The 19,308-nt window shown below is 47.2% G+C and overlaps 1 protein-coding gene across 5 annotated transcripts in view; it reads right to left on the bottom strand.

Moving 5' to 3' along the window:
• The window catches only part of TENM2 (teneurin transmembrane protein 2), a 1,107,817-nt gene that overhangs the window by 356,944 nt on the left and 731,565 nt on the right, over window positions 1-19,308 (bottom strand). For all 5 annotated transcript variants that reach the window (XM_075900181.1, XM_075900179.1, XM_075900180.1 and 2 more), the window contains one exon: window positions 8,201-8,410. In XM_075900181.1, the coding sequence (XP_075756296.1) occupies window positions 8,201-8,410 (210 nt within the window). The remainder of the gene's footprint in view (window positions 1-8,200; window positions 8,411-19,308) is intronic.

Consider the following 19,308-nt stretch of genomic DNA (forward strand, 5'->3'; position numbering starts at 1 on the left):
ATGCCCTGTAGTGCCACCCAGCCCAGGCAGCATGGGGAATTAGCTGGCAGAGATCGCACCTGTGCCGCCCTTTCTGCCACCCTTCTAGGTGTGACACGTGGTGATCAGGCTGGATGCAGCCGGCAAGACCTCTGGCTCGAGTTCCTGCAGAGTGCCCACCAAGAGCTTCAACATGGAGTAGATCTGAGTGCCGCTGGGGGGCTCCCGCACCATTGCCTTAGAAGTGTGCGATGTGGGTGGGCAGGAGACGCTGCAGCTGCTCTGAAAGTCCTACATATGCCACATGGATGGACTGGTCTTTATGGTGGACATGGCAGAGGGTGAGCGCATGGAGGGGGCGTGGGTGGAGATGCATGGGATCACTCAAACTTCTGGCTGATCCAGACTTGCTTGGGGGACCATGGATGGGGTGCATTCGCAGCCTTCGCACCCCCCATTCGTACAGGCCTGCCTAGCTGAGGAAAGTAGACCATTTTAACTAGGCATTCACACAGCTTATAAGTCTCAGAGGGGTAGCTGTGTTAGTCTGTAACTAATAAAACTTAAAAACCCACAATGGTCCTGTAGCACCGTAGGCTACGTCTAGATTGCACTCTTTCGAAAAACAGTGTCTTGACTACAACCGGTACTTTTGAAAAAGCAAGCTGCTTTTTTGAAAGAGAGCACGCAGGCAGGTTTTCCATGGTCGAAAAAACTGCCACATTCTTTCGATTTACTTTCGAAAGAACGCAGCAGCAGTCTAGACGCAGGGGAAGATTTTTTAAAAAAAGGCCACTTTTTTCAAAAAAAACCCTGTAGTCTAGACACACCCTTAGAAACTAACCACAGAATATATAGATAGTATCATGAGCTTTTGTATGCACAACTCACTTCTTCAGATGACAATTATGGAGCAATAGCTTATAGTACATGTTTCACATTCCTCTTGTGCAATCATATTAAATGCAGGTCATATTAATAAGATTTCTGTTACTATTTATTTTGAGTTAACACAGAACTAAGACCTTTTGAGAGGAAGGTCAAACCCAGTGAGTTAAATAATTTATGTTAACATACTCAATAACAACTGAATATTTAATAAACATTCTTCCTTTCCTCCCCCCAAACATGACCTAGCACCCATGAAAAAACAAAGTTCTTTCTACTAGGCTATGCCCAGAATGCTCTGTGAGTGTGTACTGGTATATTTGAACATATGCTTCACACTAGTTCTTCCATGTGAAAAGATAAACACTGAAAAATTGGACCAAATTCTGCTTTCATTTAGATTCCTGGAACTCACAGCAAAACAGTTCAGAGCAAATGAAGAACAGAATTTTGTCTCAGGATTTGGTAAAATGTCTAGCTTCCCCTACTCTCAAATTCAAAATACTGTACAGCGAAAGCTTTGTTAGCTGGCACTTTGTTAACCAGAAAACATTTTTTGTGGCCCCTAGCCACAATACCGCCGCGTCTTCAGGGGTGCACACATGACTCAAACTTGTCCAGCGGGCTTCTCACAGCTGGCACTGCCAGTTGACATCATCATCAGGTGCCAGGTTCCCCCTCAGCCTGCCAGCAGCTTAAAATCTACCTTGTTTATTGATGAAATGTACAGCCTATTTTTTCTAGATAGATGACCAGTACTGCCAATTTTTAAATGCAAACATCATCATAATGTTTTCATTAGATGAGGCTATTCCTAAACTTAATCACAAAAAGCACATCCTGTGTACATTCAAAAAAATAGGCCTTTGTTTCCACGTTAACTTTAAGAAACCATTCTAGATAGCACAGTGACAAAACTGACCTCCTATGGAAATATTCTGTCCTCTGGTATCTTCACATGTATAAAATGCTATAAATTTTGGTCTCATGTTCCTCTTTAATATTTGTGTGTTGTTCAAAAAATATTATCAGCAGGTGCACAATATTTCAACAGCCTATTGCCCTCCTGAATATATAATTTTGGTGCATATTATATTAAGAAATAAAATTAGAAAAACATAAATGATGGAAGTTCAATTAAAAACAGCATAATCTCTGTTGCATATAAAATGGCTCTGCGTCTGAAATCAGGTTCTAATGAGAGAAAAAAGGAATACATTTCCACATATTTTTAATTACACAGAATTTCCTCAAACATGATTTTTAATAATATATTCCATTAACTTAACATCATAGTTGAAGAAAGTGCATTTTCTGATTTCATTTTAAGCCTGATTTTGAGCAATTATAGTGTCATTGTTCCACAGTAGAAAGGTTGAATTCATTTACTGTGTGGTTATGCTAGTTATGATTGATGTCGCTTCTCCAAATGATAAACCAATCACCCCAATGATGTAATGTCATTTTAAGAGTGCTATAATCACATTTCTCTAAAACTAGAAGCTCTGATGAGTTCTAATAAAGATTTATTGTAGATTAAAGGCTTTCATAACATCAACAACGGATTGCTCATTTGATGGAAGATTAGATTAGGTAATTTTTTAACCATATGCGTTTTCCAAATATATTGAGAAAGGACTATCATGAAGGGCACAGGTCAGTACATATCATCTCACATCCAGGAAGATTCATCTTAAACCCATTTAGGAGTTATCATAGGTTTGAGGCAAATCATAGGTTTGAGGCAAATACAAATATACCTTCAGCCAAACTGGAGCACCCTTACTAAGCAACATGATCAACATGAGAATTCTTCACATTTTATATGGTCTTCTGTGTTTACTTTAAGGGTGAGTTTAGACTGGCAAGATTTTGCGCAAAAGCGGCTGCTTGCCAGCTGTCTATACTGGCCGCTTGAATTTGCGCAAGAGCACTGACTTCGTAATGTACAAAATCAGTGCTTCTTGAGCAAATACTTTCACGCTCCTGCTCGGGAAAAAGCCCTCTTGTGGAAGAATACTTGCGCAAGAGGGCCAGTGTAGACAGGGAAGAACTGTTTTGCGCAAAAAAGCCCCGATGGCTAAAATGGCGATCGGGGGTTTCTTGCGCAAAATCACGTCTAGACTGGCCACGGATGCTTTTGCGCAAAAGCACTTTTTGCGCAAAAGCATCCGTGCCAATCTAGACGCGCTTTTGCGGAAATACTGTTAACGGAAAAACTTTTCCGTTAAAAGTATTTCCGCAAAATCATGCCAGTCTAGATGTAGCCTAAGTGTTTGCATCAGTTTTAAGGATAAAATCTTTGTCATGCATTTATTAATAAACAGAAATTTGTATGAACTTAATCCCTGGATCCAAGATGCTCTGAACTTTCTGGGGATCTAGAATCCAAAACCAGATCTAGATCCAATTTTCTCTTTCATATGCTGAATTGAAATCTTGGATCCAAACACTTTTCAGAGGCATTCAAAAATCAGATTATGTTTCAGGACAGAATTTTACAACTCTGGATCATTCTATTGATGGTATAAGCTTCTTTGAAAGTCTTTCAGATAGAAAGCAGTTTTGATACCATAACACTTAGCACTTAGGCAAGGTGATGCTTATGAACATGTGAGCGTTACCTATTTAATATAAATATTAATAGCGTCAGTATTCCCTTGCATGCTAATGACAATTTTGAATCCTTAATTAGTTGTTAAGGCACCTGGCAATTTCTGAAGAGCCCCCACTGCAAAGGGCTGTTCAAAGATTCCTGCACACATCTGTGGTCAGACTTAGGTACTAGGTAATCGCCTGGTTGTGGTGCCTTCACAATTAGAAATGAAGCATAATAAATTATCTTCTAGTGAAAGTTGATCTGTTATTAAAGGGAAAAAAATAGTGCATGCTAAAAAATTATTATGGTGGGGCACAGAGTCAAAATGCTGAGACATACCTTTAAAAGGCAATTCAAAACTCAAAAGTAAAGGTACATTGTATCAGCCAGAGAGCAATATGAAACTTGGCCAAGACCAGCCTGAGGTTTTAAGACAGAAAAGACCTGCCAGGATAAATTATCATTGAAAATGAACTGGAGTCATTCTGTTAAACCTGCAGATGCTTTTTCAGTGCTACGTTTCTCCATTCTCCAGTCTGAAACATTTGGTTTCTGATGTATTGCTACATCCAGCAGATGACTCTGTAGGGTGCACCAATGTGTTGTAATCTAATTTCATGCTAGTATATCTTGGTCAGCAAACTTTATAATTAAAATTTCCTGGGCACATATATAAATACCAAAAGATCCATGCCACACAGCATCTGCTGCATCATACAGGCCTATATCATTATAGAGAACACAGGACCTGGGGAGAAGTTTTGAGAGATCAGTAACTGCATTTTCTACTTTTCTGTCAGATGCAACTGCTGCAGATCACACACTAGTCATCTAATGGTATATTTTACAACTGCAGATCAGTGTATTCATTGTGGTTAAATTTCAAGGCTATAAAGTTGCAGTAAACCATTTTTATTAGCTACGTTTTTTAAATGTACGTTAACTGCAACAGAATGTGAATAACCTGCCAACACAGAAGTTCAGAACAGCAAAATTAAGGAGAATGAGAAAGGTCAAATGTGTTTTTATGAATAATTTGAAATCTTTCCCAGGCAAGGAACTAACGATCAGACTGTCTTAAGTTAATAGGAATTACACACGTATATCTGAGTATGGTCTATATCAACTGGCTGCATTTCCTTGACAAAACAGCCTAACACAAAAAAATAAGTGACGACTTGAGAGTATGGCATTTCCAAGAATAGCTTGTGATTTTGGGTCCCTCTACCTGAGATATCTGGAGCCTCGTTTTTAAAAAGTACTGAGAACTCACAGATTTGACTGACTAGAGATGGAGCTGTGGGTCTCAGCATTTCTGAAAATGGCCCAAAGTGGGCCCCAAAACATTGAGGCACCAAGCAGAGGCAACACACAATGAGATCTACTTTTGAAAATGTTGGCCTAATGTGTTTCCCAGACATAAATTAGTTTTCTGAAAACATCAATAATTTAGTTATATGTAGGCCCGTGGTCTCCAACCTTTTTACACCGAAGATCACTTTTCAAATCTCAGAACAGGCGAAGATCTACTGCCCCGCCCCTTCCTTGAAGCCACGGCACTTTCTTGAAGCCCCGCCTTCTCTATTCTCCTCCTGTCCATCACTTGCTATCCCCAGCCCTTACTTACACACTCTGATAAACACTTTATTTTTAAATTATGCAATATATAAAATTAAAATCAGGTGTTTATAGTTATGAAATAAATGGTCTGTTTTTTATTCATGCTATTTAAATCTAAAATGAAGCATTTATAATTATACATTTTGTGGGGACAGAGTTCTGCAGCTGGGGGCAGGAGAGAGGGAACAGGGTGCTGGAAGGGCAGAGGACAGGTTTCTGCAGCAGGGGACAGGATGCCAGTGGGGACAGAGTTCGGGGAGTGGGGACGGGAATGGGGACAGAGTTCTGCAGCTGGGGTCAGGGGAGTGGAGTCTGGGGAGCGGGGACAGGGTGCCAGTGGCAGCCTCCTCCCAGGATTCTCTCTCCCTCCCTCCCTCCCACGCGGGAAGCCAGCACATGCCTCCTCCGGGCCCCACGCAGTGCAGGGAAACCTGGAGCGTGCCTGCCCCGGGGCTAACCACCTCCCGCGGCGGGGCCAAACCCCCACGGGACCCTGCCTCGGGGGCAACCCCCACACCTCCCACAGCGGGGCCAAACCTCCCTTCCACGGCGCGGCCCGGCCCCTCCCTTCCCGCAGCGCAGCCAACCCCCGCGGGCACCTGCCCCGGGGCCAAATCCCCCTCCTGTGGCGCAGCGCAGCCAATCCCCATGGGCACCTACCCCGGGGTCAAACCCCCCTCCCACGGTGCAGCCCGGCCCGGCCAACTCCCTTCCCTCCCCCAGTGGACCAAACCCCGGGGCCGACTCCCGCTCCCGCGGCGCAGGGAAACCCCTGCGCCCAACTCACCCCTCCGGCGCTGGTGGCGCAGGGAAGCCTCGGCACTCCTCATCTAGGGCCAACGCCCCCTCCCCCAGCACGCAACAGAGCTGTGGGAGGGGGAGCAGCCCGCGCATTTCCGGAACCCCAGGAAGTGACGTGGGCTTCAGAGAGGACTTCCGTCCACCTCACGGGAAGCCGGCACTACACTAGAGGTAGGTAGTGGGACTTCTCGGGGGTGGGGGGCAGGGTTGCTCGAACGCCTCGTGATCGACTGGTCGAGGCCTCGCGATCGACCAGTCGATCGTGATTGATAGGTTGGTGACCACAGATGTAGGCTGAGGAGCTAGGATTAGATATAATATTGAATCACAAATACAAAACATAATAAAACAACGAATACTCTAGCAGCACTTTAAAGACTAACAAAACATGTAGATGGTAACATGAGCTTTCAAGGGCACAACCCACTTCTTCAGATGAACGGAGCATTAAAAGTCCAGATCCAAGAATAATTAATGCTCCGTTCATCTGAATAAGTGGGTTGTGCCCACAAAAACTCATGATATCATCTGCATGTTTTGTTAGTCTTTAAGGTGCTGCTAGACAATTTGTTGGTTTTTAAGTTTTTCTAATTACAGACTAACTGGGCTACCCCTCTGAAGCTACAAAACACAACAACAGCTGTAGGACACATGTTTTGATAGGACTGAGCATTTGTTTTACATGGAGTACAAATCACTATTATTTTGCACAATACCTTACAGACCTGTACCATGCACAAGAGACTGCATAGTTGAGTAAGCCAGGGGTTCCCGAACTTTTTGACACAGGGACTAGTAAATCCATTTTTGGAGGCCCAGTAATATTCATTTGCATATTTGAATATTCATTAAGCAAATGATGAATATTCAATAAGTTGTTTCTAGTCCTCCCAAAGCCCCCAGTGCCAGCTTTAGCAAAGCTTTTGATATGGTCACCCACAATATTCTTGCCAGCAAGTTAAGGGAATATGGATTGGATAAATGGACTGCAAGATGGATAGAAAGCTGGCTAGACCAGGGTTTCCAAAACTTTTTACTTTAGTTGGAACCTGTTTTTTTTTCAGTACTGTTCTTTTCAGCCCAAAAATATAAACACACATAAAAAAAGAATTAAAAATGAATACATTTTCAGTGTTTCACCCGGCTGCATCCTCTGCCCAGCCTCAGCCAGTGCTTGGGGGACCCAGCGCCTCATGGGTACTCCAGGAGGCGGGAGCAGGAGCACACTGAGGGTAGGGTATCTGGGTAGGAGGGAGAGTGCAAGGAGGGGTAGAGTTGCCAGGTGTTTAGTTTTGTACCGGACAGTCCGGTATTTGAGGGTTCTGTCCGGGAAACAAATTGAGAAAATACTGGACATATAAAATGTCTGATATTTTCTAATTAGGTAAGTTTTATTATTATTAGGTGTATCAGTCCATAGCTGTGAATTGCCTGGCTGGTAGATGTGCTCATGCTGTGTGAGTGTGTCTACCAGCCAGGCAGTTCACAACTACTCGAGGGACGGTATGGGAGCGGGGTGGCAAAATGGAATCCCTAAGGCCGGACTCACCCGTGTGCCCGGATAAGTCCTGTTTCCCGCCGGCCGATTTCCCCTCCCCCTCCGCTTCTCCTCCCAATCTCCCCTGGCTAGCTCCACTGCCCTCGTCCAGCCCTGCTTCCGGCAGCTGGTTCTCCCGTCCTCCTCACAATCTCCCCCGTCCAGCCCCCCCCCCGCAACGCCCCGTTCCCTGGCCAGCCCACTGCCTCCATCCAGCCCTGCTTCTGGAGGCTGGTTCACCAGTCCTCCTCCTCCCGATGTCCTCCGGCCAACCCCCCCCCAAATACGCCCCCCGTCCAGCCCTGCTTCCACCACCCGTCTGCCTCGATCTCCACTGAACAGCCCTGCTACCTCCAGCTCTGCTTCCTGGCAGCCGGTTTCCCACCCCCCCACACCTCCTCCCAGCCCACCGCACCCCACCCCCCTCCCGGCAGCTATGCTGAGGCCCGGTATTTTTGTTCCCATAGCTCGGTACCAGACCACGGCCCATAGTTTGGGAAATGCTGGAGTAAGCCATTCTCTCAGCAACAGTCATGCACTAATAGTTTTTACGTCTCTTTCTTAATTCACTCTTACTGAAAAAGAAATACTCTACAGTGAAATAAAAAAGAAAAATAAATATGAGGCAGTGTTTTCCAAAAATTCTGAAATGCCACAAATTACAAAAGATTGTTATTATTCTTCATTTTCATATTTAGGAGTCACCATTTTGCATGATACAGACATGTAATTGCATAAGGTCATAATCACATTCCATATGCTTGCAAGTTCCTTACCGCTGCTGGAAGCCTGTTGTGGCCCTGAACATGCTCTTAGAAGATATGAATTGGGAGAGAATTCCTCATCAGGGTTGGTATCCATGATCTGATGGGAGGTATTGCTGTCTAGCAATGGCATCTGGCAGCCTACCGGTGGAGGATTATGGGAACTGGGCAGCTGAGCAGATGGGAGAAGGCTAGACGAGGATGTAGGTGGAATGGGACGACCTGAGAAAGAGGACATAGGGATCAAAGATCAGCAATGAGTGTAATGAAAAAATACAAAAAAAAAAGTCACCTTGATACAGGCCATTAATACATATGATTAAAGTTGGGGCAGAATCAAAATACCTATTGACCACTGGTACCAACTCGCCCCTTTGTTATCATATTCAGAATGATAAGCTATGTTGTGAAGGCATTCCAGGAATGTCACCACAGCATCAGCCTGTAACTGGTAAGATGAGCTGAGGCTGAATGAATGAGATTGGTAAAAGGCCTGGCTAGTTGCAAGACTATCTCACAGAAATGTGCACAAATAAGAAAACCAAAGGATCAGATCTTGTGCGTGTTAAGCTCCTGCATATCTCAGTCGCAATCATTTCAGCATTTAAGCCAAGGAGTTTTCATAAAAAAACAACACCTTGATTCCTTATAATTTATTACAGAAAGAAAACCCCGTGGAAAGCATATTCCCATGTGTCACATTATTGGATTTTAAAGTGAGCAGACAGATCATTGTGTCGCCCATGTGAGGCGTTTGCCCCAAATTCTGTACGAAGTGGGCATGTGAGGTGTCAAATGAAAGCTTATCCTCTAGTGATTCTATGCATGGTACTCATATACTTACATGGTTTTGTATGTGAAGTGATGAATATGGGCTCTGTGCTTGTATTTTAAATGTTCTCTCTCTGGGAGGGTGCAATGAGCCTGGACTGCCTATTGTGAGGAAGGATTGTTCAGTGAATGGCTGTGCTAATTAGCTTTATAGACAATGGTTCTCAGAGTGGCCAATACACACCTGAGGAAAGCATCTAGAGAAGCCTGCAGACCAGCCAGAGCAAAATGGCTACTTGTATGTGAAACACAGACAGGTCACTTGATCAGCTTCAGTTTAGGAGACACCAGGAATATAAAAATCTCCTGAGGCTGTCTCCATCTTGTCTTCAGACCTGCTCCCGATTCCCGATTCATCCTTGCTATGGACAGAGCACTGGGAAGGATTTGGTGACCTATCCTGATACAGAATGTACACCAGAAACTTTTAAGCTAGCAGTTTATAACATCTCTGCTAAGGGCCTGCATCAAGAATTTGGTGACTGATGTATTTAATGTATTCTCCTTAATCTCACTCTTAACCTTTTCTTTCTTTTATCAATACACCTTTAGATTTTAGGTTCTAAAGGACTGGCCCAGTGTGCTCTTGTGGGTAAGATCTCAAGTGTAAATTGGCCTGGGACTGTGGCTGGTCCTTTGGGACCAGGAGGATCTGTGTGGAGTTGGTGAGATTGGATTTTATAACCTCTCACCTGTGTGTAAGGTCTGAGACTGATTGTGGCACAGGGAAAGCTGGGTTGTCTGAGGGGTTTTGCTTGTGAGGCTTGCTGCTGGCCAGATTGACAGCTGAAGTGCTCTGTGTGAATGATCTGTTGCCTACATGGGAAAGCTTTCCAGTTGTGGGCTGTAAATAGCTCGGGGTTTCAGCAATTCACTCTGAACTGACTCCCTCAGCAATGCCCAGATCTGACCTGGTCTATTACACCATGATTACAATGCAGGTCAGTAACCTGCTCTTAGATCTACGTAATGCTGTCCCTCATGTGGCTTTCACAATGGGATTATGTATATGCTTAAAATGAAGTGTATGCCTATCCCTCATTTCAGCAGAGTACTTATGTTTCTCCTGTTCTGTATCTCAGACCACTTGGGCCCAATCCAGCAAAGCACATAGGGTTTGATCCAGAGACCAATTAAAGTTAATGGGTGTCTTTCCATTGATGTCGACAGGCCAATGGGATTAATTACAATTTAAATATGTGCTTAAATGTTTTGTGGGACTTGGATCTTGGACTTGGCCAGAATGCCTACACGAAGATAATCACTGGCTACACCTTTTTCTTTTCCATTTTACAAAACCTTGTAACTTCCTGTTGGGTGATTTAGAATGCTCAGACTGCTTTCCACCAGCAGAAGACAGGAAAGCAATGCAGCTCATACAAAATTAAACCATTCTCCTGTCATCCTTTCTAGCTGCATGTTCACTGGGATTGGACCCTCACTAAAAGGGGAAAATATAATTCCTACAGCACTTTTGAAGAGAGAAATAGTGCATGACAGTCCTTCCACACTGGGGTAGCTAGATGCTTAATTGGCCTGGGGTGTGTAATCCCTATTACTCAGACAGACAATTATTCGTTATCCCCACAATATCATTCCCAGAAGTAACATTTTCTGAGGCATGACTATGGGCAATGGGCAGTGCAACTGCAGCATAATCAAAATGCCAATGCAAATTAAGCATGATATATTGGAACAATATTCTTCCTAATTTTGTCTTTGTTTACATTTCTTGATGTGTACACTCTGTGAAGTCCCCAATCTGACAAGTAATTAGGATGTTTAGTTACTTTGGATCTTCTGTCTACAATAATATTTCCTGTATGGTAAATTTTACGGTGTTTGCTAAGCAATTTCCATGTTTTATTAGATTACTCACATATTTTTCCTGCAACTAGGAAACATGCCAGAAGGTAAGCACTGGAAGCAAACACAAATAATGGGCCTGATACCCAGAAGTCAATGGGAACTTGGCCACTGACTTCAATGGGAACAAGCCTGTATATAATAGGTTTCATACATAGTGATGATAGTTACACTGTTTTTTTTTCTGCTCTGTAGGATCCTGCACTGCAGGAAAGATGCATTAGAAATACAAATTACTTGCAAAATCCTGTAACAGAGGACATCCTCCAGTTGTGGCAATCACAAGTAGCCATGAATCGTCCTCACAACAGGATTTAAACAAAGGTAGAAATAAATGCATGAAATAACTAAACATAGCATGACCCCTTTGTGACCACAGCAGGCATCAGCACAGGTAGAATTCTGTCACTAATAATAACTGCTTCCAATGGGTGCTCATTGGAATCCTGGGCCAAGAGATGTATGAGAAGAGCACGGATTATAACCAGCCCTAACGCCCCCTTACAATGTTTTTGCTGCTGAAGACAGGGGACAGCGATAAGAATACCTCATTCCCGTCAATGAAATAATACTACTGTGAGAAATGGGCCACAACTAGGAGTTGAGCCAGAGGCGTATTATAAGGGAATGCTTTAACACTCAACCCAAACTCCCCTGTGTGAATGCAGAGACTGAGCCATTTCTGAGTCTTTGCCCTGGACGACTGAGAGCCACGTGTAATGGAAAACTCAAATTTGCAGGAGTGTAATAAGGCTGAACGTGGGTTTGGTCGACTATAATTTTACACCCTCTCAGTCCCCACTTTTCCCTAGTCCCATCTTTCAGCTATAGAATCTCTCCGCCCATTGTAGAGTCTTTCCTTCAACACTTGAGTTGTGATCTTCCCCCCAAGTGAGGCAGCCCAGCCCACCCCAACGTGCAGCTGGCTGAAATCATGATCATAGGGCAATGTTGCCTGACTCCGGGCCTTTGAGTCACCATACACTTTCTTCTCTGACAAAAGGACTCATATTCCCAAGATCTTGCCTTAGTCTAATCATCCTGACAAATGGGTGACAGAAGAGTCATCTATAGGGAATGGGGGGAGGGGAAGGGAAGACCTGCACGCCTGATTTTGGAAGGAATAAAAAAAGTCTTGTGTCTGGTGAGTTGGAGAAATTGTTCAAGCACAGTTTATCCATGTGGAAATGCAGCCTCTGTGATGCTGCCAGAGGCAGTGAGGCATAGGAAGATATGTGCTAGCCACAAACATTAAAGAGGCAAGACCGGTGCACCCTCATTTTCAACATTTCTAAAAATGCAGCAGTGAAGAAAATGTACAATCTGAGCATTTGATTTGGGTGGTAGGGGTTCTGTTTGTCTTTTGCCTTATCCATACTGTTTTGTATCATGAAGCATTAGCTTTTATTTTTAATTGTACAGTAATACCTAGGGAAGGAAGCTCTCAGTGGTACACACCAAATTGTAGAAGACACTTTATGCATATGAAATAATAGTGCACCTTCCAGCTACTCTTTTGCTTAAGTTAGATAAGGTATGCAGAGATCAACCTTGCATTACTCAGTGTATGTCTACACTACAGCGTTATTTCGAATTAACTTAATTTGAATTAAGCTAATTTGAAAGAATGCATCTAGACACAAAAACTAATTCAAAATAGCGTTTTTCTAATTAGAAATAGCACGTCCACATTCAGTCGACCCTGAATCAAAGGTAAGGCTGGACGGAACCAGTGCCAGCAGGGCATCAGGGTTGGGCTTAGTGTGTAGGGCTGCTGCCTCAGGCTAGCTGAGGTCTGTGCTTAAAGAGACCCGACCCCCCCATCTAAGACAGACAGTTCTCAGGTTTCTCTGCTTGCTGGTCTACCTCGCTGAGGGACAGCAAAGCATTTGTTTCTCAGAGTGCTCTGCTTGCCCTCACTCGGGGCACCACAGCACTCTGCAACATGGAACCAGACCTGCCCCTAGGGGCTCTGCTGCGTCTCGTGGACACATTGCCAGCAGCCTGGCTGCACTGTCTGCAGGCTGCCATCCGGGAGGACCATCAAGGGGCTGTCAGGATCCAGGGGGCCCTGCGGGAGAGCTTCCACCCTGAGGAGTGCTAACAGTCTCCCCGGTCTGCCCCACCGGAAGCTTGTGCCCCATTCCTCCCTCTCATCCTTCCACTAACCCTTCCCTATCCCCCCCCTTCCCGATGTCAAATAAAATACACGTATTTTCAAAAATAACAACTCTCTTTATTGAACGCAACTGGGGGGGGGGCGAGAATGAAACTGTGGGGAGATGGGGGAAAGGAGGTGGGAGAGGGCAGGAGAGAGAGTGGGAGAGGGGAGGGGGAAAACAGGGAGGAGGGAGCTGGAAGGGGGAAGCAAGGGAAAGAAGGGGGAGGGGAAGCTCAGGGATCAGGGGTGAGGGTCTCGCCGGGCCAACCACCTCCCAGCACAGCGAGGGAGGGGGCCTCGGCATCCCCAGGAGGATGGGGAGGAGGGTGTGGAGGTTGAGGTGGGGGTGTGTGGACATTGAGGGGGAGGTGTGGAGGTTGAGGAGGAAGAGGTGGGAGGGGGGCAGGAGTGGGAGGAGGGACAATAGTTGGGGTGGCAGCAGGTGCGGGACTGGCACAGGGCACCATGGTCTGTAGCAGGGCCTGCAGGTGACAGTTCCTCACTTGCTCCTCCGCAAGCTGCTCCCGGCGGAGCTGCAGGTCCTCCAGAATCCAGGCTTGGACGATGTGGTGCAGGGCTCGCAGGGCCTCCAGGTACTCCTGCTGCTTGGTGGTGGTCTGGAGCAGGCCGTGGGTGCAGGAGCATGTCCCGGGCTGGGTGGTACACCTTGCACGAGCAGCTGGTGCAGCTGTAGAGAAAGAAGAGAAGTGGTCAGTTCTCCCTGGGGACACAGTGGATGATGCCCAGCCCCCACCTGTGACGTGAGGGCGACCATGCCCTGCACCGTCAGAGCCGCTGTGCTTGCTCAGAGGCTATGGTCACGATGTCTGGCTCTCCCCAGGACTGGGAGCTGCCCCAAGACCACACCCATGTCCCTGTGCCGTGTATAGTGTGACCGGGGCGGGAGGGAGATGTCCCCTGCCTCTGTGTAGAGGCGGCGTGTGAAGGGAGAGCGTCCTGCTGGGTCCTGCCCCGGGCTCGAGAGCGTGTCAGGTCTCTTCACACACACATGTGCCTATGGGGCCACGGCCTCTGGGTGTCAGCTGGAGCCACCTACCCAAAGGTGGCATGGCACGTGCTCGCACATGCACATACGGCTGTGTGATCCGTGGGAGGCATGGCCTACGTGCGCGGTCCCTGGTCTCCCTCTCCGCCTCCCCATCAGGCAGGGGACAGTGCTGGCACTTACCCGGTATGGCCTCCCTGGATGACCCTGCAGACTCTGGTGCCAGAACAGCTGGCGGTGGCTTCTCTGGTATGCCCAGGTCAGGGCCCTTCGGTCCCGGCTTGCTGCCTCCCGGGCTGGCGTGGACTGCCCCGCCCCCCCAGGAGTTGGTTGAGGGCGGGGAAGTAGGTGCAGGTGGCAGCCCCTGCTGCGGCACCGTCCCTGGTGGCCGTGGCATACGCCTGCCGCAGCTCTTTGATTTTCAGGTGCACCTGCTCCTGGGTGCGCCTGTGTCCCTTTTGGGCCATGGTGGGCTCATCCTGGGGCCACTGGGTCATGGGCAGAGACTGCTCTAGCAAGTGCCGTCTGGCCAGAGTCTACCCCTTAAAGGGCCCCGGGGCTGGGGGAGAGGAGAGGAGTTTTCCTGGTTTGGCCCAGAGTGGCCACTAGGGGGAACTGGGAAGGGTTGGAGGCCCTCTAATTTGAAATAAGTGTCTACACAGCACTTATTTCAAATTAACTATTTCGAATTTGGCGTTATTCCTCACAGAATGAAGTTTACCAAGTTTGAATTAAGTGCTCCGCTATTTTGAATTAAATTCGAAATAGCGGTTTGTATGTGTAGATGCTATTAAAGTTAATTCGAACTAACGGCTGTTATTTTGAATTAACTTTGTAGTGTAGACATGATAATGTTTGAAATATTTGCAGGGGTCAACAAATTATGGAAAACCCTACTCGCCAGGCAAAAAAGGGACTGCCACCCTCCCCCACAAAAAGTGTTTTTTTAATGGCATAAATTCCTAATAAGAATAAGAACAGTAATTACTAATAAGTTATTAATAAATATCACCCAAGTTATTAATAAATATCTTATAAACCTCTATCTTTTCTCTCTGCTGCCATGTCTCCTCCCCTTTCTCCATCAGCTCCCCTGGTGCCTGCTGCCCCCCAACCCTTCACTCTCCTCTGCTGTCCTGACTCCTGTCCTTCTCACTGCCCTCAGCCTTCCTGAGACCTGCCCCCTCCACCAGCCCTTCTCTCCCCCCCCCGTGCCCACTCCTCCAATAGCCCCACTCTGATCATGTGAGTTACCCCTCCTCATCCCCTCTCCTAAAACCTTCCTCTACACACCTGCCCTGCCTCTCTCCTCTGGTGCTGGTCCCTCCACTGCAGGTGTCTGCCCTTCTGCTTTACCCCCAGAATCCCTTGGCACCTGCACCCTCCTGGTGCCTCCCCCTTCCCTCACTGCCCCTACCCCCTTTGCACTCTTTTTTCTGATAGCCACCCCCTCACCACTCTCTGCCCTCATTTCCCTCATGCCCCTGTGCCCTCCTTGCTCCATTCCCTCCTTCCTCATGCCCACCCCTTCTTTCAAGCCTTCTCCCAGCACCTCCCCCTCCCCTCTGTAGCCCCCAGTAGCCTTACTCTCTCCTCTCCCAGCATCACCCTGTCCATCCTCCCACTGACCCCTCCCCTCCTGCCCTTTTCCTCATTGTCTCCACTTGGCCCCCTGGGATTTGTCTCTCCTGCACCCCTGTCCCTTGGTGTCCCCTTTCTTCTTCTTCTCCTGACCTCCTCCTCTCCCCTCAGTACAAGCCCCTTCCCCATATTTTTCCCCTCCCCTCCCCACAGCCCAGCCCCTTCCCCTCCCCCAGGGCCAGCTCTAGGTTTTTTGCTGCCCCAAGAAAAACATTTTTTGGCCACCACTCCCCTTTTTTGTTGTTTTTCTACACTTTTGCATTTTGCAATGGTTTTTTTTCATTTTTGTCCCGCCGTTTTAGCCCTATAAATAGCAAATAGCATTTTCATTCATTTTTCTCCATAAAGACAAAGGCTCTTCAAGTGAACTCCCCCTTTCACTTGCTGCTGGGTTACAGCAGCCTATTCCCTGCCCTGTCCACCCCCTCCCCTCCCCTCCCTATGGACAAGCACCCTTCACTTCCGACCCACAGGGGGAGCAGGGTGCAGGGACAGCACAGAGCCAGAGGGGTGCAGGGAACAGTGGCGGGGTACGGGGGTGGCGTGGAGAATGGAAGGCACAGAGCCAGAGGTACACAGGGATTGGGGGAGCAGGGTGCGGTGGAGGTACGGGGAATGGGACACGGGGAAAGGGAGAGGCAGAGAGATCGGGGTCTAGGGGCAGTTCAGGGAATGGGCAGCACAGAGCTGGGGGGGGCAGGGAGCAGGGTGCGGGGTGCAAGGGCGGCACAGAGCCAAAGGGTCGCAGGGAAGAGGGAGAGCAGGGGGGCCAGGGTGCAGGGGCGACGTGGGGAACAGGCAGTGCGGAGACAAAGAGGGGCTGGGGCCATGGCAGGACTGGAGCTGGTGGGGCAGGCCCTGGCTGCGCCGTGTGCCGCAGCCAGCTCCCAGGGACACGCGGCCAGAGCCGAGCTGCCACGGCTCTTTAAAATCAGCGGGGGCAGGTCACGCTAGTGTCCTGGCATCCCGCCCCGCCTCCTCGTGCCGGAGCTGCACACAAGCATCCCAGTGGCAAGAATCACCGCACTTCCCTCTTCCCAGTGGCGCTCTGCTCCTCCGCCAGCCGGCGGATCGGATGGGGCCATGCCACCCATAGTGCGTCACAACGGCCCACCAGGCCAGTCTGCCCCGGCACTCGCCAGCTGGTAAAATCTACTCGCCACGGGCGAGCGGGCGAGTGTATTTGTCGAGCCCTGATTATTTGTGTTATTATAGTGCCCCAGAACACAAATGAAACTGGAGCTCCGCTGTACAAAAAGATGGTGGAAATATTGCTGCCCCAAAGATTTTACATGTTTAAGTGGGTAAGATGGACTCTAAACCATTGGTCACCAACCAGTAAATCGGGATCAACTAGTAGATCTTGGAGCCTCTGACAGGTGATCCTGACCAATTTGGCCAGGAAGCTATCAACTGCTGGCACTTTGGTTGTCTCTCCACCTACTGTCATACTGCTCCTGCCCTCTGCCTAGGAGCTGCCCGCCTGGGTGCCTCCTGCTTGCTGTGTAGAGTGTGGGAGGGAGAAAAGGGTCAGGTGTCCCCACTCCTGTACCCTTTCTCCACAGAGAGAAGGGAATGGAGGGAGCTTGGCAATGCAAATCTCTGTCACTTTAACACAATGTGTGTGTCCCTGTTACTCTCACAAACACACGCTGTCCTTCCCTCTCGTCTCTTGACCCAACATGTACATGGGGGTTGTTACTACTTTGACCGCTTGCAAAGTGGGTTATTTTTAGTTTCTGACTTGTCTGTGCATTTCATAATTTTCATTTCTCTCTTACATTTAAATGTAATTCTTTAATTATTTGAGTAGTGAGTTCTATAATGCCTAACCTGTCGTGTCTGGAGTAATTATCCCTGTGGCAATTGTGCTCCTGGAGGTGGCTGGCACGTCCCTGCAGCCCTTGAGAAAGTCAGAGTAGGGAGTCTCCACATGCTGTCCTTGCCTGTGGGCACCACTGCTGCAGCTGCCATTAACCAATAATGGAGACCTGTGGCCAGTAGAAGCTGTGGGGTTGGTGCCTGTAGATGTGGGGCCATTGCTGTACATGCCAGCTGCTTGCAGGAGTGGTGCAGGGCCAGGGCAGGAGTAAGCCTGCCTCACCTCTGCTGCTCCATCCCTGGGGCAGCTGTTGGGCCACTCCCAGGGAGGGTGGGACTCAAGCCCACAATCCTGTCCTCCCCAGACAAATACCCTATGCCTATCCCCTAGTCTGCTCAAGAACCCTCAACACTTCCCTACCTTCAGAGGGTCCCTTATCCTGTGTTGGCTGTCTGGCCACCCCCAGGGTGGGCAAAGGGAGGGAAGGACTCAAACCCCAAATCCTGTGCTCCCCAGGAAAATGCCCTATACCCTAGTCCACTCCAGAACCCACCTCATATCCCTATCTTGAGGGTGTCCCCTCCCACACTCCAAACCTCTTGGCCTGCACCCCAATCCCTTACCCCAGCCTAGTGAAAGTGAATGAGATTTGGGAAGGCAGGGGGATGGACTGAGCAGGATGAGGCCTTGGAGAAGGGGGGGGGAGGGGGCAGGGCCTCAGAAAAGGGGAGGGAAGGAAGCCAGGCGAGGGTTTTTGGTTTTGAGGTAGGTCTTACATTGCACTTAAATTGAAAAAGTGATCTTGTGGTTAAAAAGGTTGGAGATCACTGCTCTAAAAGGTGGAAGGGGAAAAGAGTGAATAAAATACACTGCATGTAAACAAGAGTATTAGAAAAAAATATTAGAAAAAATGCAGTGTACAAAGACAGACTTGTGGTAGTTATTAATAGCTGACTCCAACCCATCCCCACTGTTGTGAAAACATGAATTTCATTCTAACAATGTTGAGAACTTTTGCGTTTTTTTGCATTCATAACATTCTACAAACATTTTGTAATTAATTGATTGTAACAACAGTCCTGGGAGATATGCAGGTAAAAACTACCCCTTTTAACAGATGGGGAAACTGAGAAAGAAAAATGAAGTGACATGTGCAAGAACCTGAATCAACATGCAAACCAGGATTAGCACTTGAGAGTTCTTTATGCTCAGCTCCACGAGACACGGAACTTCTTTTTAACAAGAGCTCTGGAAGTTACAGAAGATGAGCTTGTGACATTGCTCTAACAGGCCATTTTTATGTTTCTTTCATAAATATAACCCATGCAAAATAAACTGCTACATGATTTGCTTTCACTTTTAGAATGCAGCATGGGCATACACATAAGCACAAGTTAAGCTGAAAAAAACTAGACTTTATAGCAATGACCAATTATCAACTTGCTATCCCTTTTTACTAACTTGATCCAGGAAATAACTGTACTACTGATAACAATATTCAACTTTTATCATCATCATCATCATCAAGTTTATGCAGAAATAATATGAAATATTGCATATATTCTAAACTTTCCAGGAAAACGTGAGAGCAGAATTGGCTTCTAATTATTTCTCTGCAACATTCCGTTAGAAACAAGCAGCTGGTTTGAGATTTGACACACCTCAGAAAGGAATGTGACACTGTATATAGTGTGTGCAACGAATTCTCACACATTCTGGCTCTGTTTCAACACTACATGTGAGATGAAAGGGAGAGGGAAGACTTTTCATATTTTCAAACTCTGCATATGCTG

The sequence above is a fragment of the Pelodiscus sinensis genome, chromosome 17, assembly GCF_049634645.1.
Source record: "Pelodiscus sinensis isolate JC-2024 chromosome 17, ASM4963464v1, whole genome shotgun sequence".
Taxonomy (NCBI): domain Eukaryota; kingdom Metazoa; phylum Chordata; order Testudines; family Trionychidae; genus Pelodiscus; species Pelodiscus sinensis.